The 24,477-nt window shown below is 37.9% G+C and overlaps 1 protein-coding gene across 1 annotated transcript in view; it reads left to right on the top strand.

Moving 5' to 3' along the window:
- The window catches only part of TEX11 (testis expressed 11), a gene marked incomplete at both ends in the record, with an annotated part of 446,038 nt that overhangs the window by 158,847 nt on the left and 262,714 nt on the right, over window positions 1-24,477 (top strand). The window contains 2 exons of the mRNA XM_079764448.1: window positions 19,601-19,682; window positions 23,138-23,216. Of these exons, the coding sequence (XP_079620574.1) occupies window positions 19,601-19,682; window positions 23,138-23,216 (161 nt within the window). The remainder of the gene's footprint in view (window positions 1-19,600; window positions 19,683-23,137; window positions 23,217-24,477) is intronic.

Raw genomic sequence — 24,477 nt, 5'->3', positions numbered from 1 at the left:
AAGAGCTCTATATAATTTTCATGTCTCACAGTTCATATAATTCTCCTTTTGATTTTTTTTAACCATTTAAAAATGTAAAACCATCTCTGTGCAGGGGCCATATAAAAACAAATGATGAGCCCTAGCTGGTGTGGCTCAGTTGGTTGGGCATCGTCCAATACACCAGGAGGTTGCTGGTTGGATTACTGGCCAAATGATTGTGTTTTTAAAAATATATATTTTTTATTGATTTTTATTGATTTAGAGAGGAAGGGAGAAAGACAGATAGAAATTTCAATGATGAGAGAGAATCATTGATCGGCTGTCTCCCACACGCCCCATGCTGGGGATTGAACCTGCAATGTGGGCATGTGCCCTGACCAGGAATCGAACTGTGACCTACTGGATCATAGGTCAATGCTCAACCACTGGATTATTCCAGCTGGGCCAAATGATTGTGTGTTGTTGTTTTTTTAATTTAACACTCTATCCATGTTTGCCAGTTGGCACTCAGCATTCTACTACAAGCAAGAGCTCTCCCTGCTCTGATTTATTTAACATTTATATATTTATTTACATATTCCCTTATTTATTATCAGTATGGATTTGTGTATTATTTTTTCACTGCTTTATAATTCATTACTCTTTTAAATTTTATTTTTCAATTATGGTTTACATTCAACATTATTGTTTTATTTTTATTTCTTAAATATTTATTTATTGTTTGAAGTATGTCCCATTTTTCTCCCCATTTACCCCCTTTGCCCCCCACCGCCTCCCTACCCCAGGCCCTCTCCTCCCCATGGTCTATGTCCATGGGCCATGCATATATTCATACAAGGTCCTTGGTTGATTACCTCCTACAAACCATACTCCCCCATCTTCCCTCTGAGATTCCTCACTCTGTTCCATGCTTCCATATCTCTGGATCCACTCTGTTCATCAGTTTATTTTGTGACTTAGATTCCACATATGAATGAGATCATATGATACTTATCTTCCTCTGACTGACTTATTTGATTTACCATGATACTCTCTAGGTTCCTCCATGCCGTCTCAAAGGGTAAGAGATTCTTCTTTTTTAGCAGCATAGTATTCCATTGTGTAGATGTACCACAGCTTTTTTATCACTCATCTATTGATGGGCACTTGGGCTGTATCCAGATCTTAGCTATTGTAAATGGTGCTGCTATGATTGGTGTTTCAGGTTTCTTAGGATATACTTCTAGAAGTGGGATCCCTGGGTCAAATAGCAGTACCATATTTAATTTTTTTAGGAACCTCCATGCTGCACGAGTCTGTATTCACAACAGCAGTGTACTAGGGTTCCCTGTTCTCCACATCCCACCAGCACTTGTCATTTGTTGATGGTAGCCATTCTGACAGGTGTGGGGTGATACCTCATTGTTTTAATTTGCATCCCTCTGATATCAGTGACTTGGAACAATTTTTCATATGTCTCTTTGTCATCTGTATGTCCACTTTGGAGAAGTGTCTCTTTAGGTCCTTTGCCGATTTTTTAATTGCATTGTTTGTCTTCCTTTTGTTAAGTTGTATGAATTTCTTATGTATTTTGTATATTAACCCTTTATCAGATGTATCATTGCCAAATATGTTCTCACGTACAGTGAACTCTCTTTTCGTTTTGTTGATGGTTTCTGCTATGCAGAAGCTTTTTATTTTGATGTAGCCCCATTTGTTTATTTTCTCCTTAGTTTCCTTTGCCCTAGGACAGTGGTCGGCAAACTCATTAGTCCACAGAGCCAAATATCAACAGTACAACGATTGAAATTTCTTTTGAGAGCCAATTTTTTAAAACTTAAACTTCTTCTAACGCCACTTCTTCAAAATAGACTCGCCCAGGATGTGGTATTTTGTGGAAAAGCCACACTCAAGGGGCCAAAGAGCCGCATGTGGCTCGTGAGCCGGAGTTTGCCGACCATGGCCCTAGGAGATGTATCCATAAACATATTGCTACAAGAAATGTCTGAGATTTTGCTGCCTATGGTTTCTTCTAGGATTTTTATGGTTTCACAACTTACATTTAAGTCTTTTATCCATTTTGAGTTTATTCTTATGTATGGTATAAGTTGTGTATGGTCCAGTTTCTTTTTTTTTTTGCAAGTATCTGTCCAATATTCCCAACACTATTTATTGAAGAGACTGCCTTGACTCCATTGTATGCTCTTGCCTCCTTTGTCAAATATTAATTGTAATGGCTTGGGTTGATATCTGGGTTCTCTGTTCTGTTCCATTGATCTATATGCCTGTTCTTATGCCAGTACCAGGCTGTTTTGATTACAGTACCTTTGTAGTATAATTTGATATCTGGTATTATGATTCCTCCAACTGTGTTTTTCTTTCTTAATATTGCTGTAACTATTCAGGGTCTTTTTTGATTCCTTATAAATTTTTGGAGTATTTATTCTAGATTTGTGAAATATGTTGTTGGTATTTTATAGGGATTGCATTGAATCTGTAGATTGTCCTGAGTAGTATGGGCATTTTAATGATGTTGATTTTATTAATCCATGTACAAGGTATATTCTTCCATTTGTTTATATCTTCTTTTATCTGTTTTTTTCAACTTCCTGTAGTTTTTCAAGTACAGGTCTTTTACCTCCTTGGTTAAGTTTATTCCTAAGTAACTTATTTTTTTTCCCAATGGTAAATAGGATTGTTTGTTTAGTTTCTCTTTCTGGGAATTCATTATTGCTGTATAAAAAGCCATCGATTTTTGGGTGTTGATTTTGTATCCTGCTGCATTGCCAAATTCATTTATTAAATCTAGTCGTTTTTTGGTGGAGTCCTTAGTGTTATCCATGTACAATATCATATCATCTGCAAATAATGAAAGTTTTACTTCCTCCTTTCCAATTTGGATGCCTTTTATGTTTTCTTCTTGTGTGATTGCTGTGGCTAGGACTTCCAGTACTATGTTGAATAAAAGTGGTGAAAGCGGGCATCCCTGTCTTGTTCCTGTTCTTAGGGTAAAGGGTTTTAGTTTTTGCCCATTGAGTATGATGTTGACTATGGTTTGCCATACATGGCCTTTATTATGTTGAGCTATGCTCCCTCTATTCCCACTTTGCTCAGAGTTTTTATCAAAAATGAATGTTGGGATTTGTTGAATGCTTTCACTGTGTCTATTGATATGATCATGTGATTTTTGTTTTTCAGTTTGTTTATGTGATGTATCACTGTTATTGATTTGTGAATATTGTATCAGCCTTGCCTCCCTGGAATAAATCCCACTTGATCATGGTGTATGATCTTTTTAATATATTGCTGGAACAGATATACTAATATTTTGTTGAAGGTTTTAGCATCTATGTTCATTAGTGGTATTTAACTGTAATTCTCTTTCTTTGTAGTGTTTTTATCTGGTTTTGGAATCCTATATAATAAAGAGGTAATATGCAAATTGACTGTCACTCCAACACACAAGATGGCCACCACCATGTGGTCAAAGATGGCCGCTCCCATGTGGACACAAGATGGCCAACACAAGATGACCAGCAGGGGAGGGCAGTTGTGGGCAATCAGGCCAGCAGGGGAGGGAAGTTGGGGGCAATCAGGCCTGCAGGGGAGGGCAGTTGGGGGTGACCAGGCCAGCAGGGGAGGGCACTTGGGGGCAACCAGGCCTGCAGGGGAGGGCAGTTGGGGGTAACCAGGCCTGCAGTGGAGGGCAGTTGGGGACAATCAGGCCTGCAGGGAAGGGCAGTTGGGGGCGACCAGGCCAATAGGGGAGGGCACTTGGGGGCAACCAGGCCTGCAGGGTAGGGCAGTTGGAGGCAACCAGGCTGGCAGGTGAGGGACGTTAGGGGTGACCAGGCTGCCAGGGGAGGGCAGTTTGGGGCAACCAGGCCAGCAGGGGAGGGCATTTAGGGGTGACCTGGCCGGCAGGGGAGGGCAGTTAGAGGCAATCAGGCCAGCAGGGGAGCAGTTAGGTGTCGATCAGGCTGGCAGGGGAGTGGTTAGGGGGTGATCAGGCTGGCAGGCAGAAGCGGTTAGGGGCAATCAGGCAGGCAGGCAGGCGAGTGGTTGGGAGCCAGCAGTCCTGGATTGTGAGGGATGTCCTAGATTGGAGAGGGTGCAGGCTGGACTGAAGGACACCACCCCCCCTGTGCATGAATTTCATGCACCAGGCCTCTAGTTAGGATAATATTGGCCTCATAAAAAGAGCTGGGAAGTGTTCCTTCTTCTTGGATTTTTTAAAATAGTTTCAGGAGTATAGATGTTATTCTTCTTTGAATGTTTGATAAAACTCCCCTGTGAAGGCATCCGGACCCGGGCTTTTGTTTGCTGGGAGTATTTTGATTATAGCTTCTATTTCCTCAGCTGTTATTGGCATATTCAGGTTTTCTGACTCTTCCTGATTCAGTTTTGGGATGTAGTATTTTTCTAGGGATTTGTTCCCATTTCATCCACATTTTGTTTGTTTGTTTGTTTGTATTTGTTTTAGTTTCTAGTCATTTATTTCTGCTCTTTTCTTTTTTTTCTTTATTGTTTAAGGCATTACATATGTATCCTTATCGCCCCAATCCCCCCAACTCCCCACCAATGCCCTCACCCCCCTGTTGTCTGTATCCATTGGTTAGGCTTATATGCATGCATACAAGTCCTTTGGTTGATCTCTCCCCCTTACCCCCACCCTTCCCTTCCCTACCTTCCCTCTGAGGTTTGACGGTCTGATCATTGCTTCTCTATCTCTGGATCTGTTTTAATTCATCAGTTTATGTTTTCATTATATTCCATAAATGAGTGAGATCATTTGATATTTATCTTTCTCTGACTGGCTTATTTCACTTAGCATAATGCTCACCAGTTCAATCCAAGCTGTTGCAAGTGGTAAGAATTCCTTCTTTTTTACTGCGGCGTAGTATTCCATTATGTAGATGTACCACAGTTTTTTAATCCACTCATCTGCTGATGGGTACTTAGGCTGTTTCCAAATCTTAGCTATGGTAAATTGTGCCGCTATGAACATAGGGGTGCATATATCCTTTCTGATTGGTGTTTCTAATTTCTTGGGATATATTCCTAGAAGTGGGATTGCTGGGTCAAATGGGAGTTCCATTTTTAGTTTTTTGAGGAAACTCCGTACAGTTCTCCACAGTGGCTGCACCAGTCTGCATTCCCACCAACAGTGCACGAGGGTTCCTTTTTCTGCGCATCCTTGCCAACACTTGTTTGTTGATTTGTTGATGATAGCCATTCTGACAGATGTGAGATGATATCTCATTGACGTTTTGATTTGTATCTCTCAGATAATTAGTGACTTTGAGCATGTTTTCATATGTCTCTTGGCCTTCCTTATGTCTTCTTTCGAAAAGTATCTATTTAGGTCCGTTGCCCATTTTTTGATTGTGTTATCTTTCTTTTGTTAAGTTGTATGAGTTCCCTGTAAATGTTGGAGATTAAAGACTTAGGGGGTGATAACATTGGCAAATATGTTCTCCCATGCAGTGGGCTTTCTTGTTCTTTTGTTGATGTATGTGTTTTTTTCTGTACAAAAGCTTTTTATTTTGATGTAGTCCCATTTGTTTATTTTCTCTTTAGTCTCCATTGCCCTTGGAGCTGTATCGTTGAAGAAATTGCTTTGGCATATGTCTGAGATTTTGCTGCCTCTGAATTCCTCTAGTATTTTTATCGTTTCCCGTCTTATGTTTAAGTCCTTTATCCATTTTGAGTTTATTTTTGTCTATGGTTTAATTTGGTGGTTTAGTTTCTTTTTTTTTTTGCATGTATCTGTCCAATTTTCCCAACACCATTTATTGAAGAGACTGTCTTGACTCCATTGTATGCTCTTGCCTCCTTTGTCAGATTTTAATTGAGCATAGTGGTTTGGGTCTATTTCTGAGTTCTCTATTCTATTCCATTGATCTATATGTCTGTGCCAGTACCAGGCAGTTTTGAGAACAGTGGCTTTGTAATACAGCTTGAAATCTGGTATTGAGATCCCACCTACTTTGTTCTTCTTTCTCAGGATTGCTGCAGCTATTTGGGGTTGTTTTTTATTCCAGATGAATTTTTGGAGAGTTCGTTCTAGGTCTGTGAAAAATGGCTTTGGTATTTTAATGGGGATTGCATTGAATCTATAGATTGCTTTGGTTACTATAGACATTTTAATGATGTTGATTCTACCAGTCTATGAACACAGTATATTCTTCCATCTTTTTATGTCTTCCTCTATCTCTTTTTTCAGTGTCCTGTAGTTTTCAGAGTACAGGTCTTTTTTTTTTTAATATATTTTTACTGATTTTTTACAGAGAGGAAGGGAGAGGGATAGAGAGCTAGAAACATCGATGAGAGAGAAACATCGACCTGCTGCCTCCTGCACACCCCCCACCGGGGATGTGCCCACAACCAATGTACATGCCCCTGACCAGAATCGAACCTGGGACCCTTGAGTCCGCAGACCGACGCTCTATCCACTGAGCCAAACCCGCTTCGGTAAGAGTACAGGTCTTTTGCCTCCTTAGTTAAGTTTATTCCTAGGTATCTTAATTTTTTTGGTGTAATGGTAAATGGGATTGTTTTTTAAGCCTGTCTTTCTGTAAGTTCACTATTGGTGTATAGAATTGTCATAGATATTTTTGGCGTTAATTTTGTATCCTGCTACATTGCCAAATTCATTTATTAAGTCTACTAAATTTTTTATGGTGTCTTTAGGGCCGTGGTCAGCAAACTGCGGCTCACGAGCATATGCGGCTCTTTGGCCCCTTGAGTGTGGCTCTTCCACAAAATACCATGGCCTGGGCAAGTCTATTTTGAAGAAGTGGCATTAGAAGAAGTTTAAGTTTAAAAAGTTTGGCTCTCAAAAGAAATTTCAATTGTTGTACTGTTGATATTTGGCTCTGTTGACTAATGAGTTTGCCAACCACTGCTTTAGGGTGTTCTATGTATAGTATCATGTCATCTGCAAATAAAGACAGTTTTACTTCTTTTCCAATTTGGATGCCTTTTATTTCTTCTAGTCTGATCGCAATGGTTAGTATTTCCATTCCTATGTCGAACAGGAGTGGTGAAAGTGGGCATCCCTGTCTTGTTCTTGTTCTTAGGGGAAATGATATTAGTTTTTGCCCATTGAGTATGATGTTGGCTGTGGGGTTGTCATATATGGCTTTTATTATGTTGAAGTATGATATTTCTATTCCCACCTTGCTGAGAGTTTTTATGAAGAAAGGGTGTTGGATTTTGTCAAATGCTTTTTCTGCATCAATTGATTTGACTGTGATTTTTATCTCTCAATTTGTTTATGTGATGTATCACGTTTATTGATTTGAGGCTATTGTACCATCCTAGCATCCCCGGAATAAATCCTACTTGGTCATGTTGTATGATCTTTCTGATGTACTGCTGGATCCGGTTTGCTGGAATTTTGTTGAGGATTTTTTGGGGGATCTATGTTCGTGAGGGATATAGGCCTGTAATTCTCTTTCATTGTGTTGTCTTTATCTGGTTTTGGTATTAGGGTAATGCTGGCTTCATAGAATGAGCTTGGAAGTGTTCCTTCCTCTTGAACTTTTTGGAATAGTCTGAGGAGGATAGGTTTGCGTTCTTCCTTGAATGTTTGGTAAAACTCCCCTGTGAAGCCATCTGGCCCCGGGCTTTTGTTTGCTGGAAACTTTTTGATGACTGTTTCAATTTCTTCCATAGTTATTGGCCTATTGAGATTTTTAGAATCTTCCTGATTGAGTTTTGGAAGGTTGTATTTTTCTAGGAATATGTCCATTTCCTCCAGGTTGTCTAATTTGTTGGAATAGAGTTGTTCATAGTATTTTTTTTAACAATCCTTTGTGTTTCTGTGGGTCTGTTGTTATTTCTCCTCTTTCATTTCTGATTTTGTTTATTTGTGTCTGCTCTCTTTGCTTTTGGTGAGCCTGTCTAGAGGTTCATCAATCTTGTTTATCCTTTCAAAGAACTAGCTCTTGGTTTCATTGCTCTTTTGTATTGTTTTTGTTTTTTATTTTTTTTTGGTCTCTATCATTTATTTCTGCTCTGATCTTTATTATCTCCTTCTTTCTGCTCACTCTGGGCTTTTCTTTTCTTTTTTTTTAAATTTCTGTATTGATTAAGGTATCACATATTTGTCCTCATCCCCCCATTCCCATCCCACACCCCTCCCCACACATGCCCCCACCCCCCTGTTGTCCTTAACCGCTGGTTAGGCTCATATGTTTGCACACAAGTCCTTTGGTTGATCTCTCCCCTTTACCCCCACCCTCCCCTCCCCTCCCTCTGAGGCCCAGCAGTCTGATCCATGCCTCCTTGTTTCTTGGTCTGTTCTTGTTCATCCGTCTATGTTGTTGATTATTTCCCCTAGATGAGTGAGATCATGTGCTATTAGAAATACACTTATAAGAACCGAAAATGAGACAAGCAATAATGGTTATGGTGACAGGCAAATGTCTGGGCTTTTCTTGTTGCTCTCTTTTTAATTCTTTAAGTTGTAGAGTTAGATGATTTAATACCATTTTTTCTTGTTTTTTTGAGGTAGGCCTGTAGAGCTATAAACTTCTCTCTCAGTACTGCTTTCATTGAGTCCCATAGATTTTGGATTGTTGTGTTTTCATTGTCATTCATTTCCAGGATGTTTTTAATTTATTCTTTGATCTCTTTGGTAACCCTATCGTCGTTTAATAGCATGCTTTCAGCTTCCAAGTGTTTGAGTTTTTTTTATTGTTTTTATTGTAATTTATTTCTAATATTATGCTATTGTGGTCTGAGAAGATGCTTGATATGATTTCAATCATCTTGAATTTTGGGAGACTTTGCTTGTGACCCAATATGTGGTCTGTCTCTCTCTCTCTCTCTCTCTCTCTCTCTCTCTCTCTCTCTCTCTATATATATATATATATATATATATATATATATATATATATATAATTTTTTTTATTGATTTTTTACAGAGAGGAAGAGAGAGGGATAGAGAGTTAGAAACATCGATGAGAGAGAAACATCGATCAGCTGCCTCTTGCACACCCCCTACTGGGGATGTGCCCACAACCAAGGTACATGCCCTTGACCGGAATCGAACCTGGGACCCTTGAGTCTGCAGGCCAACGCTCTATCCACTGAGCCAAACCAATTTCGGCCTGTGGTCTGTCTTTGAAAATGTCCCATGTGCACTTGAGAAGAACATATATTCTGTGGCTTTGGGTTGAAATGTTCTGAAGATGTCGCTTAAGTCCATCTGCTCTAGTGAGTCATTTAGGATTGCTGTTTCTTTGCTGGTTTTTTGTCTAGAGGATTTATCCAGTGATGTCAGTGGTGTATTAAAGTCCCCTACTTTGATTGTATTGTTGTCAATCTCTCCCTCGATATCTTCCAGGAGTTTTTTTTATGTATTTGGGTGCTCCTGTATTGGGTTCATGTATGTTTATTAGGATTATATCCTCTTGTTGTATCAATCCCTTTAGTATTATGTCGTGGCCTTCCTTATCTCTTGTTATGGCCTTCATTTTGAGGTCTATTTTGTCAGATATAAGTATTGCTTCCCCAGCTTTTGTTTCATTTCTATTTGCCTGAAAGATATTTTTCCATCCCTTCACTTTCAGTCTGTGTGAGTCCCTTGTTCTAGGTGGGTCTCTTGTAGATAGCATATATATGGGTCATGTTTTTTATCCATTCAGCCACTCAATGTCTTTTGATTGGAGCATTTAGTCCATTTACATTTAACCCTTTGCACTTGCTTGCTTTTTTCTCGAGCTGCTACTGATGCTAACCGTGTCAAGTCACACTTGACATCCGAGTGAAAAAGGTTAAAGTTATTATTGATAGGTATTTGTTTGTAGCCAGTATTTTTTTGTGCCTGTGTTCCTTCTTTCCTTTTTATTCCTTCTTTTTATACCAGTCCCTTTAACATTTCTTGCATTGCTGGCTTGATAGTGATAAACTCCCTTAGTTTTTTGTTTGTTTGTTTGTTTTTATTTTTTGTCTGTGAAGCTCCTTATTTCCCCTTCCATTTTGAATTATATAGCTTTGCTGCATAGAGTATTCTTGGATTCAGTCCCTTGCTTTGCATCACTTTGTAAATTTCCTTCCATTCTTTTCTAGCATGATGGGTTTCTGTTGAGAAATCATTTGATAATCTAATGGGAAATCCCGTGTACATAACTTTCTGTCTCTCTCTTGCAGCCTTTAAGATTCTCTCTTTGTCCTGAACATTTGCCATCGTAATTATGAAAATTGCCATTGTAATTTTTTCTTCCCCACATCAGGGAAGTTTTCTGATATTATTTCTTCAATTAGGTTTGCTAACCCGTGTTCCTCTTCCTGTCGTTCTGTCACCCCCATTATTCTTATTTTGCTTTGTTTCATGTTGTCCCAAAGCTCCCTTAGGCTCTTCTCCTGTCTTTTAATTTTTTTTTTTCCAATTGTAGTTCAGTTTGGGTGTGTTTTCTTTCCCTGTCTTATAATTCACTAATTCGGTCCTTGCTTCTCCTAGTCTACTGTTCAAACTTTCCATGATGTTTTTTATTACAGCTATGTCACTCTTTATTTCTTCTTGATTCTTATATAGGTTGTTGAGTTTTTTCATCTATCTGGTTTATGAACTGTATGACCCTTATTCTTTTTCTGACATATTGCATGCTGCAGTTTCACTTAGCTGCTTTTCTGGATATTTCTCCTTTTCTTTCCTTTGAGGGTTTCTTTGTCTACCCATTTTTGTTCTCACCAAAGAAACTAGGTATCGAGTCGTTTTGCTCTAGTCTTTATTATTTCCTTCCTTCTACTTATTCTGGGCTTTTCTTGTTGTTCTCTTTCTAGACATTTAAGTTGTAGGGTTAAATAATTTATTGTTGATTTTTCTTGTTTTTTGAGGTAGGCCTGTCTTGCTATGAACCTCCCTCTCAGGACTGCTTTTCCTGTGTGCAGGAAGCCACCGACTGCTGATACTATCATGAGACTGCACCAAGGAATGCAGAAGGCGATGGACCTTGGGTGTTAGCAGGGCTAATACCAAGCACCATTGTTCGTTTTGAGGTAGCGATGGCTTGAAGCAATTTCCTGATCTAATAGCCTCAAATTAAATGTTTACTGAACCTTACTGATCTTTATTGACCTTAGAGACGGTCTGTTTGCTACCTGTTTGGCATGCTTTACTGAGGGCAAGACATATATATAAATTTGAATAAAAAGCAGTAAGGCCAGCTTTCAGTGTGTCTCTCCAAGAGAGAGGTCTCTACCTGGCCCCCCATGCCTTCAAAATTCGTATTTCTTGTATAGTATTTTTATTTGTGCATCAGCCCCTCCTTCACATCCTGAACCCTAGCCATGCAGGTCGCGGCAGCTGTGTCCCAGAGATGTTGGGTTGTTGTGTGTTTATTTTTCTTCGTTTCCAGGAAGTTTTTTATTTCTTCCTTGATCTCATTGGTAACCCAGTCATCTTTTATATATTTAGGTCCCCTGATATTGGGAGCACATATGTTTACCATGGTTATATCCTCTTGTTGGATCAATTCCTTTAGTATTATGTAGTGATCTTTGTTGTCTATTGTGGTGGCCTTCATTTTGAAGTCTATTTTGTCTGATATGAGTATTGCTATTCCAGATTTTTTTCTTTTCCATTTGCATGGAAAGTTTTCTTCTCTCCCTTCACACTCATCATGTGTGTTTTTTTTATTTTTAGGTGAGTGTTTTGTACACAGTATATAGTTGGGCATTTTTTGTATGTATTCAGCTGTGCTATGCCTTTTGATTCGATCATTTAATCCATTTACATTTAGGGTTATTATTGATAGGTACTTATTTATTGCCATTTTAATTCTGTATGCCTAGGTTTCACTCTTTTTATTCTTCTCATTACAGTTGTCCCTTTAGCATTTCTTGTAATGCTGGCTTGGTGGTGATGTACCCCTTTAGCCCTTTTTTTTTTTTTTTGTCATCTGGGAAGCTCCTTATTTGACATCTATTTTGAATGTTAGCCTTGCTGGTTATAGTAATCTTGGTTTCAGATCCTCGTTTTCCATTATGTTTTGTATTTCATGCCATTTCCTTCTGGACTATAGAGTTTCTGATGAGAAATCTGGTGTCAGCCTTATGGGAGCTCCTTTGTAGGTAACAGTTTGCTTTTCTCTTGCTGCCTTTAAGATTCTCTCTTTGTCTGTAATTTTTGGCAGTTTAATTATGATGTGTCTGTTTGTGGGCCTGTTGGGGTTCTTCTTGCTCGGGGTTCTCTATTCCTCCTGAACTTGTGTGACTTTTTCCTTCACCATGTTAGGGAAGTTTTCTGCCATTATTTCTTTAAACACATTCTGTATTCCTTTCTCCCTTTCTGCCTCTTCTGGCACACCTGCTATTCTAATATTGTTATGTTTCACATTGTCCCACAACTCCCTTAATCTGTCCTCCTGTTTTTCAATTGTTTTTTTTTTGTTTTGTTTGTTTTTGTCTTTTTGAGTGATTTTTTTAAACCCTGACTTCTAATTCACTGATTTGATCCTCAGCTTCCCCTAATCTGCTGTGTATTCCTTCCAATGTGTTCTTTACTTGTGCTTTTGTCATTCTTTCTGTTTTCATAGTTACTATATACTTTCTCATGCTCTTGAGCATCTTTACCATAATTATTTTGAACTCTATATCAGATAAATTTCTTATCTCTGCTTCATTTATCTCTTCTTCTGGATAATTCTCTTGTTCTTTCATTTGAGGTTTGTTTTTTTTGTCTCCTCATTTTAGCTGCATATTTGGGTTCATGACTATGTATCATGTAGATATGCTACACCTCTCAATCTTTGGTTCAGGACAGTGTAAAATGCTGTATCTGACTAATTAGATCAGGGAAAGACTCAAAGCTTCCAGAGACTGCCTCTGTATACAGACTGATTGGGTTTTGTCTTGAATTGCCCTCTGGCAATCGCCCACGGTGTGGCAAGAGTTTTTTCAACAGTGCGGGGCAATTGCTTCTGCCTGGAAGCTAATTGTTATACTCATTCTCTACATGGGCCTGAGCAACTCCACACCGTGGGGCAAGTTTTTTTCCAATAGGATGGGTCAACTGTCTTCCCCCCAAGCAAGCCTGCCTGTATAGCAAAGATCTGCATGAGAAAGATGACCTCCACAGCATGAGGGAATGACAGCACATGAAACCAGGGTGTCTGGCTTCTGAGCTCTAACCCCAGGGCCCCCATTCCTGGCTTCTGCTCACACAACTCCAGTCTACTCTGCCTTCCTTCTGCTGGAGCACAAGGTGGGTGGCTCCACAGGGAATTTTGTGTGTCAGCCCTTTAAGAGGGTACCTATATTTCCAGCCGCCTCTCCCTGGTAAACAGCAACTCTGCAGTTTTCACCGTCAGATATTATGTGGGTATCCTTCTCAGTTCTGGTGCTTTCTGCTGGGGGGCCCAGCTTAGGAATTAGACACAAGAATTCCCAGTGGCAACCCCCCACAGCTGAGATATCTCTCCGGAACTTCAGTTCCTGTCTGTGGGAGCTCAGCCAGCTCTTTTGCACCTCCACCCCTCCTACCAATCTCTATGTGGTCTCCACTTTTGGACCTTGGTTATTAGGGTTCTCTCCAGTGAGTCCTCCACTGATTATTGATGAAGTTTTCCTGTATTTTAGTTGTAATTCCAGTTTTATCCTGGGAGCAAGTCTCTGCAGCATCCACTTACTCGGCCACCATTTTTAATCTCCTCTCAACATTTTTTAGTTGTTTTCATTTCAGTTGTATAGCATAGTGGTTAGATAATCACATACTTTATAAAATGTTAACCCCGATATTTCCATGTGGCACCACACATAGTTATTTCAATATTATTGACTATATTCACTATGCTGTACCTTACATTCCCATGACTATGTTGTAACTATCAATCTGTATTTCTTAATCACTTCAACTTTTCACCCATTTCCCCAAACTCTCCCCTAGGCAGCTGTCACTCTGTTCTCTGTATCTATCTTTCTGTTTCAATTTTGTATGTTTGTTAATTTTGTTCTTTAGATTCCAAATATAAGTCAAATCATATGGTATTTGTCTTTGTCTAACTGACTTATTTCATTTAGCATAATACCCTCTGGGTCCATCCATGCTGTCCTAAATGGTATAATTTTATTTTTTTATGGTGAGTAATATTCCATTATATATATGTACCATAATTTTTTTTTATCCACTCATCTATTGATGGGCATTTGGGTTGCTTCCATATTTTGGCTATTGTAAATAATGCTGCAGTGAACACAGAGATACATATATTTTTTCAAATTGGTATTTTTACAATAAAAAAATAATTTTATTCGTTTCAGAGACCAAGGGAGAAGGAGAGAGAGATGGAAATATCAATGAAGAAAGAGAATCATTGATTGGCTGCCTCCTGCATGCCCCACACTTGGGATCGAGTCCACAATCCGGGCATATGCACTAACTGGGAATCGCTCAACCACTGAGCCACACTGGCTGGTCTTGAATTGGTATTTTTATTTTGTTTGGATAAATACCCAGAAATGGAATTGCTGGGTCATAAGGCAGTTCCATTTTTATTTTTTAAAGGAAACTCCATACTGTTTTCCACAGTGGCTGCACCAATCTGCATTCCCCACCAACAGTGCATGAGGGTTTCTTTTATTCCACATCCAGCCAACACTTGTTCTTAGTTGACTTTTTATAATAACTATTCTAAAATGTGTGAGGTAGTATCTCATTATGGTTTTGATTTTGCATTTCCTTGATGATTAAGTGTGTTGAGCATCTTTTTATATTTCTTTGGTTATCTGTATGTCCCCTTTGGAGAATTGTTTCTTTATGTCCTGTGGCCATTTTTTTTACCAGATTGTTTATTTATTTTTTTATGTTCATGTTATTGAGTTGTTTAAGTTCCTTATATTTTGGATAGCTCTAAGTGGATATATCATTTGGGAATATTTCCTTACATTCAGTAGGTTGTCTTTTCATTTTGTTGATGGTTTCTATTGTTGAGCAAAAACTTTTTAGTTTGATGAAGTCCCATTTTATTTTTCCTTTTGTTTCCCTTGCTGGAGGGAACATATTTTCAGTTGATAGGTCCTGTTCTTTTTTGTTAAATTTATTCCTATATACAGTCAAACCTCATTTCTTGAACATCTCCCATCTCAAAAAACTCAGTTCTAAACTAAGTTGTTCACAGAAAAAATGTCTCAGTTGTGGAACCAAACTTTGGTTTTTGAACTGACAACCCTTTTTCATACTGATACCTCAGCTTGACAAAAAGCATCTCTCAGGGCACAAAGGAGAGGATGCTTTTGTTGCTGGGGACGTCAATGATAAATGCATTTTTAAAACATAAAGAAGCCATCTGGTGATAATATTGCTAAGGGTATGAAAGAAACAATGATCACAGGCAACTGAAGAGGTAGAAAAACTGTTGTTGTTTTGGATAAATGAACAGCAGTTGGCCAGTGACAACATTTCAGAGGCAGTAATATATGAACAAGTAAAGTTGCTGTATGCTAACCTGAAAGACACCCTTGGAATGAGTGATGAAAGTAATTCCTTTAAGGCTAGTAGTAGATGGTTCAAGAAATTTAAGAAAATAATTGTTTATTTATAGATTAAACTAGAGGCCCGGTGCATGAAAATCGTGCACTTGGGGAGGGGTCCCTCAACCCGGCCTGTGCCCTCTCTCAGTCTGGGGCCCCTCGGGGGATGTCTGCCTGCTGGCACTCAGACATCCCTCTCACAGTCTTGGGCTCTCGCAGTCCAGGACCCCTCGCTCCTTACCGCCTGCCTGCTGCAGAGGCAGGAGAGGCTCCCGTCACCACTGCTGCGCTCGCCAGCTGTGAGCCCGGCTTCTTGCTGAGCAGGGGGGAGTGTCACTCATCCAGAAGCCGGGCTTATTGCTCCTTAGTGCTGGCCCCACCCGCTGCCGATTGGGGGCCAGGCCGGCTGGGGGAGGGGCTGTGGGGGGTTGAGGCACCACGGAGGACCGGGGACTGTGCCACTGCCTCTCCAGCCACCTCTGTGGAAGGTGTGGTGCTGGGTCTGGGCCTGAGCCCCCACCTCTGCAGAAGGGGGGGGTACCGGGATCAGGCCCAGACCGCCGCTCTCCCGGGACCATCATGGCTGGCCTGGTGGTACAGGCCCGCTGGCCCCACCCCCGCCCACTGGTCATACCAGAAGGTTGTTCTGCCGCCATCCAGTCTAATTAGCATATTAGCTCTTATATAAGATATTATATAATATTATATAGGATAATACATTAGATATATACTGTATATAAGAATGATTAAAATGAAATAATTTTATTTATTTTTAATATGCTTTTATTGATTTTTTTTAGAGAGAGAAAGGGAGAGGGAGAGAGAGATAGAAACATCAATGAGAGAGAAATATCAGTTGGCTTCCTCCCGCAAGCCACCCACTGGGGATCGAGCCCACACTTGGGCATGTGCCCTGACCGGAAAATAAACCGGTGCAAGGGATGATCCTCAATCCACTGAGCTACTGTGGCTGGGCAATTTACATTATTTATAATGGAAAAAAATGATTCGGTTTTCAAATTAAAATCGAGAACCAAGATTTCACTGTATTTTATTCTTTTAGATGCTATTATAAATGGAATTATTTTCTTAACTTCACTTGTGAATGGTTAATTGGTAGTATTTAGAAATACAGTTGATTTTTTAAAATATTGATGTTGCACCCTGGCTGGTGTTGTTTAGTGGTTAGAGTGTCATCCTGTGCACTGAAGGGTCTCAGGTTTGATCCCTGGCCCTGGTTGGGGGTGCATGCAGGTGGCAACCAATCGATGTGTATCTCTCACATTGATATTTCTCCCTCTCCCCTCCCCCTTCCTTTCCTCCTCCCTCTCTCTCTCTCCTTCCCCCTCCCCCCCCTCTTCCTCCTCCTCCCTCTCTCCTTTTCACTCTCTCTAAAAATCAATGGAAAAATATTGTGGTGAGGATTAACAAATAAAATAAAATAAACAAAATATTGATGTTGCAACTTTGCTGCTGAAATTTTTTTTAGCTGTAATAGGTTTTTATTGGATTCCTTAGGACTTTCTAAATGCAAGATCATTTCATCTGCAAATAGAGGAGATAGTTTTACTTTTTCCTTCCAATCTGGATGCCTTTTATCTCTTTTTCTTCCCTAATTGCCCTGGTGAGAATGTCTATTCTAATGTTGAATAGAAGTGGCAAGAACGAACATTTTTTTCTTGTTCCTGATCATAGGTGGAAAGCTTTTTGGTATTTCACCATTATGGCACGGTGTTAGTTGTGGGATATTTTAAATGCCCTTTATTAGGTTGAGGAAGTTTCCCTTCTATTCCTAGCTTTTTGAGTATTGATACAACTACTTTGAATAACAGTTTAACATTCCTTGATAAAGTTGAATCACCCAGCAACTTCACTCCTAGATATATATTTTGGAAAAAAAGTTCTTGCATTTGTATACTAAGAGAAATGTACAGAAAGCTGATGCCAAAATTGTTCATAATAGCAGTTGAGTTGAAAGCAACTCAAGTGTCCAAAGTAGGCCAGGTAAATAAATTGTCATACAGTGTAATACTGTATAGAGTAGTCATTCTCAAACTTTAGCATTCATAAATATTAACCAGATAGTCTATTAAAACATAATTTCCTTATTTACTACCTTATTAAATAGGTACTAGAATTTATGTTGAAATGGAAACTTTTCATAATACAAATCAATAATAATGATTTTATACATTTTTCTAAAACCACCCACACATAACTTTATTTGCTGGGCCTCTTCGTCAGAATTTTTGATTCAATAGGTTTGGGTGGGGTCTGCATTTTTAACAAGTTTTCAGGTGATGTTGATGAGAGCAATATGCTCTGAGGACCACACTATAGAGTAATGAAAACAAATAGATTACTTTCATGCATCCACATAAATGAATCTTAAAATCATGACATTGAATGAAGAAGCAAGTCACAGAAGAATTTGTATACATTATGATTCTGTTTGAATGAAGTTAAAATGCAGGTAAAACTAAACAATATAAAGAGGAGCAAGGGAATTGCTGCACAAAAGTCAAGATAGTTTATCTGTGGGTAAGTGAAGAGGATACAAATGGGCACGTGTACATTGGAGGCCTCTAATGTGCTGAGTGTTCTGTTTCTTAACTTATGTAGTGAGTACATGGGTGTTTGTTTTATTATTCTGTAAGATAGATTTTCTATAATGGTGTGTGTGTATATGATATACTTCACAGTAAAAAAAATGGAAAAGTACTCTTTAGAGCTTGCAGGAGAACTGGACAGCATGATAATAGGCAGGCTAAGGGTAGAAAGAGCTTCAAGGGATGCAGCATATTATAGTGGAAAGATTATGGCCTCTAGAGTCAGAGAGATCTGAATTCAAATTTCAGCCCTACTACTTTGCAACTGTATGACTCTGGGTAAGTTACTCCATAGGGGCCTCAGCTTCCTCATCTGCAAAACAATATTCACAGTACTTGCCTTGCAAATTTGTTATTCCTGGATCCTGTTTTCCAATAACTGTTTGGTAAAAAAGAAAACGAAAACAAAGCAAACAGAAACTTAAGGAAGAAGTGTGAGAAATGACAGGGAGAAAAATTACAAATAACACAAAGAGATTACTTGTGAATTTTGAAAGCTTAGTTTCAAGAGACAGTAAGGATGGATACTATAGTGCAAATGATTATGGAAGTGCATAAATGATGATACAATAAAAGCAAAGTATTGTCTATTCTCTGGAGTTGTTTGGTAAAGGAAATAAAGGAAAAAAATAATGTAACTTGTGTGAGTATCATAGACTAAAAGAAAACAGATCCTATCAAAATCTGGACAACCTGTACATCAAAGGTAAGTGGTAATTGAGCCTAAGACATATTTCAACATGCCTGTTAGGAAAGGTAGTAATGGAATAGATTAAAAATGTACAACTTTATTCTTTGTATTACTGTCATTTATATTTGCAAAACCTTTTAATACCAGTGCTTACTTTCTCTAACTTTCCATACTTAAGGCATCTCACACATGAATAGCTATAATCATTTTCAGTTTGATGAGTATGAGGTTCATGTAGAGGATAATTGACTTTGTATTGAGAAAAGTTCTATTCTGTGGGCCTACATTGCACTTTTAATCTTAGCCAGCTATTTAAAGATGTACCCTGTCAGGAAAAAGTGGAACCAGGCTAGAGACCACAAATGGCTTAAGGCCAGCTAACAGGACTTGGAAAAACCATTCAGAGTTCATGGTTATGAATGGTAAATATGACAGGCATATTCTATAGGAAAGACAATATGTTTCCTATTTCATTCAACCATTGTTTGCAGAGTACTGTATCTATTATTAAAATCTCACAGAAACCACATCCAATTATAATTGATTTTTTGGGTTTTGTTTACCAAGACAAGACTATGGCCTTATATTCATACAGTTTAAGTATTGACCTTGCCATTTAAATGCTTGCCACTCAGTGGAAATGTTTACATGTTCTTTTCCTCATATCATTTCATTTAGATTGAATAAAATATCAGAAAATATCCCTAGGGATATACTGGATGTTATGATCTGATCTTTTATAGTTTTGATTTCCTTTTATCATGAGTCATCCTGCTGTGGTTGAATAAAACAGGCAATTACTTGAAAATGGTCTTTTATATTCCACAGTTTTAATGTAATTGTGATTTCTTTAAAATAGGAACATTTCAACCCAGCTGGGCTTTTCTTGAAGATAAAAATCCTCTTGAAGGGCGAAACAGCTAATGAAGAACTCCTTGAAGGTATCACCTCTGTGTGAAGTGCAGTTCTTAAATTTAACCACCAATTTGTTGACTATAAGATATTTTGTAGTATAATTTGATGGTGATTGAGTAGAAAAATGATCACATAAGAAAGGGAGAAGAAAAAGAGAAAGGAGAGAACAGTAGCAAATTTAATAGGTAGTAAAAAAGAGCTGAATAAAAGCCATCAGTTTTCTTTTAGTCTAACAGAGAATTGCAACTGCCCAACCCTTCTTAAGTTGTCTACTACCTTGAAGAAAGATTACCTATTGATTGAAAAGACTTTGTAATGTTGTGATTTTTATAATTACTTGTATAAACATTGTTATTCGTTTTTCAAAATTCTCAGGGGACTAGACTATACACATCACAAAGTAAACATCCTGATATATAGCTGTGGGTCTTTTGGCAAGTTACTTAATTTCTTCATCTTTGAAAGTGATATAATAATACTGTCTACTTCATTGTGTTGTTTTGAGAATCCTATGTGAAAATGTATATAGAACATTTAGCGCCATACCTAGTGTATACTTAGTATGAAATAATAATTATTATTGTAGTTATTATCATTGTTATTACTACTATATAGATTTTAGCTACTATAGAGTATTAAATGAGGGGAACAAATCTCTTTATGTACACTGGCCCTTTAACAGTATTTCAATTATGTTTAGTCATAAAAATAACTTATTCTAAATTCTTTTAATGCATACATGCTTTATTTTTTTACTATGTAAAAATATAGTTGTATTATAGAGCTGCATTAATTTTACTATATAAAATTATGTTAGGCCCAGCTGGAGTGGCTCAGTGATTCAGAGTCGAATCAGGAGGTCACAATTTGATTCCCGGTCAGGATACATGCTCAGGTTGCTGGCTCGATCCCCAGTGTGGGGTGTGCAGGAGGCAGCTGATCAATGGTTCTCTCTCATCATTGATGTTTGTATGAAGCATGGTGGCAATCATGCTTGGGTAAAAATTGCTGTTTAATATTTTAACCCTGCTGTTTGGCTTCTGTAATTATTTGCTTTGCTAAAACAATAGAAAAGTTATTTTGATTTTCTGAACTTATGTATGCTGTCCCAATCGATTGAATACTCCATTGATGGTGGTTTGAATATCCCATTGATTGGGATCTCACTGGTTATCAAAACACATTCTTCTGGGAACCAGAACAGCTCAATTACCCTAAATTGTCTCAGTAGCTACAGATAATGAGTTTCGGTTGACTCAGTGGTCCCAGAATCAGCCTCAGTAGCTACAGATAATGCATTCTGGTTGACTCAGTGGTCCCGGAATCTGGACAGCACAATTATTCTAAATTGCCTCGGTGGCCCCAGATAATGTGTTTCTGTTGATTCAGTGATCCATAGACCCAAAACTATAGATAATTAACTTGCTCAATTTTGCTTCTGTAACTGCTTTGTGCAAACCAGGTTCCTCATTCCAAGCCCAAAGATGTAATAGATACCTTTGTGATATTCTGCATATAAGCCAGATGTGGCGAGCTTTTCAGGGCTGCGAGATCTGGAGCTTTTGCCCCTCGTATGCCGCCGGCCTTTAATAAATGACTCCATAATTTGACTTCTTGAGGTGTCCTTTGTAAGATTCGGGGTACAATACCACACTATCTCTCTTTCCCTCTCTCATCCTCTCTGACATCAATAAAAAGATTAAAAAATAAAATTATGTTGGTATAATAACTTATTATCCAATAAGTAACAATTTGTAATAAGTAGGCCAACAATCATATTTGGAAGTAGCTCTAACTTTAGTGCTAATGTGGTACTGCTGAAACTTTCTGTGACCTCTAGAACATTAACCAATCACTAAGAGACCTCAGAAGCTGAAATGTACAGAGCATTCTATATCTCTAGGTTTTCATCTCAGTATACACAGGTTGAAAAATATTAGGAACCAGGAAGACAACTCTACTTTGTTTGCACTAAGGGAATAAACAAACCAACTAACGAATTAAAGGAATAGGCTTACTCAAACTAATGCAGTGTGGGAAGACCAGAGAGATTATTGGAGTCACCCAGTTGTGAAGTTGATTAATTTTGGACTAGATTTCCCCATTACAGTTTTTATCAAAATGTAGATAAGAAACAGAGTTTAAAGTGAAATTATTCTTTATTCCCAGATTGTTTTACTTAACTCAATCTAGATACTGTTGATATTCAGACGAATGAAGTTACAATTTCAGAGTACAAATTAGGAGAATTCCCTGACTCTTAAGTTTTCCATAGTTTAAAATAATAAAGTTATCTTTTATTTTGTTTTATTGAGAGAATGTATGAAACTTGGATTTTTATTTTCTGTTCATTTCTTTGCTAGTGAAAGTATTTTACTCTTAACATGGTCAACCTAAGTGCTGGCATTAGAATTTTACTGGTATTTTTTGTTATAGAAAACAAAATTTAAAAATACACAATTTTTTATTATGGAAAGGTGGCACATACCTAAAGGAAGTTTTTGGTAAATACTAAAAATATCCATAGTCCACCATCTACTGGAATATAAGCTCCTTAACAGCAGGGATTTTGTATTTTGTCCGCTGTTGGCTAGCACCAAGCACATAGTTCCTGGCTTTACAGTGCACACTCAGAATATATTTTCTTTTTATTGTTGTTATAATCTGCACTGCTTTTAATATCTTTGTTAATAAGCATTTTCCCATATTTATATCAGATGACTTTTCAGAAATACAATTTCTGAGGTATAAGAAATAATAATAGTGGCAGTCATTTATTTTTAAAAAATATTTTTATTGATCTCAGAGAGGCAGGGAGAGCAAGTGAGAGAGATAGCAACATCAAAGATGAGAGAGAATCATTGATTGGCTGCCTCTGGCATGCCCCCCACTGGGGATTAAGCCTGCAACCTGGGCATGTGCCCTGAACAGGAATCGAATCATGACCTCAGGGTTCATAGGTTGACCACTGAACCACACTTGCCAGGCTACAGCTGTCATTTATTTATTGAATGCTTACTAGTGCTAGGTGCTTTGCTATGTAATTTACATATATTATCTCATGTAACCCTCTCAATCACAACCAAGATTGGTGGTGATATAATCCCCATTTTACAGATGACAAAACTAAGGTGTGGAAAATCTATGTAACTTGCCTATGGCCACACAGGTGACAAGTTATTTCAAATATAGGTCTTTCTGACTTCACATCTCAAGCTCTTAACCACTGTGTTCTTAGCATATAGTATTGCCAAATTGCTTTTCAAAAGGTTACTTTGTCATTTAAGAGTGCCTGTTTCACTACATTTTCTCTAGCATTGTATATTATTACTTCATTAAAAGATTTTGATAAATTTTAGGTAAAACATGATACATGGAAAATATTTGGAAAGTAGATTTTGAACAGAGAAAAATTATTGAAAATAGCTAAGCTTCCTCATAAATGAAACTGACATGATTATTTCTTTTTTCTCTTTGTTAGCTTGCATAGAAATACTACATCTTGACATGTCTTTAGACATCTGTCTGAGCATTGCTAAACTGCTGATGGATAATGAAAGGTACAGAATAATTGATTTTCTTTTCTCTAAAGATTAAAATTTTTCTAAGATTTCCATGAACACGTATTGAATCTATATCTAAATCTATATCTATCTATCTATCTATCTATCTATCTATCTATCTATCTATCTCTCTCCATACATACTCACAGAAAACAATATTTGCCATTGTGCTGATCAAATTAGAAGATGGAATTGCTTGTTTAATGATTTAAAAAATCAATAGTCATGTTAATTTTAAAATTTATATTTAAAACTTTAAAAATAAAATGAAAAAGGAGTAAGATAATCATGACTTTATAAAATAGGAGTTAGACTAGGTTAACCTGCAGGTTAGTGTCAGGTGGAACAGGAAGATATGAGCAAGTATAGTTATGCAAGTGATATAACTCTCTGGCACTATCTTCATGGGATCATTAATGTTAAAAGGAACCTTAAATTACTTATAGACCTCTTAGTGGTTCTCAAACATCAGTGTGCATCAGAATTACTGGGGAATAAGCACTTAAAAATATGCTCAACATCATTAGCCATCAGGGAAATGCAAATCAAAACCACAATGAGAAACCACACTCACTAGGATGGCTAGAATAAAAAAGACAGATAAGCCCTGGTTGGTGTGGCTCAGCTGGTTGGAGTGTCATCCCATCCAGGTCAGGGCACATACCCAGATTATATGGAAAAATTGTAACCCTCATAAACTGCTGGTAGGAATGTAAAATGGTGCAGCAGCTTTGGAAACAGTCAGAATTAGAGATTTATCTACCATTGACCCAGTTATTCCACGCTTGAGTTAAACATATGTCCATACAAATAGGAATGCTCATAGCAGCATTCTTTTTAATATTAAAATGTAGAATTCTTAATACTAAAATGTGGAATCAACCAAAATGTCTATTAACTAATTGAATAGATAAACAAAATGTGATACACTCACACCATGGAGTACTATTTGACTTTTATAAAAAGAAACAGAGTACTGATACATGTTATAATATGGATGAACCTTAAAAACATTATGCTAAGCTAAAGAAGCTGGCTACAAAGACCACATGTTGTCATTTCATTTATATGATATGTTTAGAATAGCACATTTATAGAGACACAAAGTAGATTAGTGGTTGCCTAGGGCTGTGAGAGATGGGGAAAATAGGGAGTGACTGCTAATGGGTATAGGGTTTCTTGTTGGTTTGATGAAAATGTTCTGAAATTGGGTGGTGGTTGCACAACTCTGTGGATATACTAAAAGTCGTTGAATTGT

This window comes from Cnephaeus nilssonii (genome assembly GCF_951640355.1).
Source record: "Cnephaeus nilssonii genome assembly, chromosome: X".
NCBI lineage: Eukaryota > Metazoa > Chordata > Mammalia > Chiroptera > Vespertilionidae > Cnephaeus > Cnephaeus nilssonii.
The sequence above is the reverse complement of the archived record's forward strand: the minus strand, read 5'-3'. Positions and strand labels throughout refer to the sequence as shown.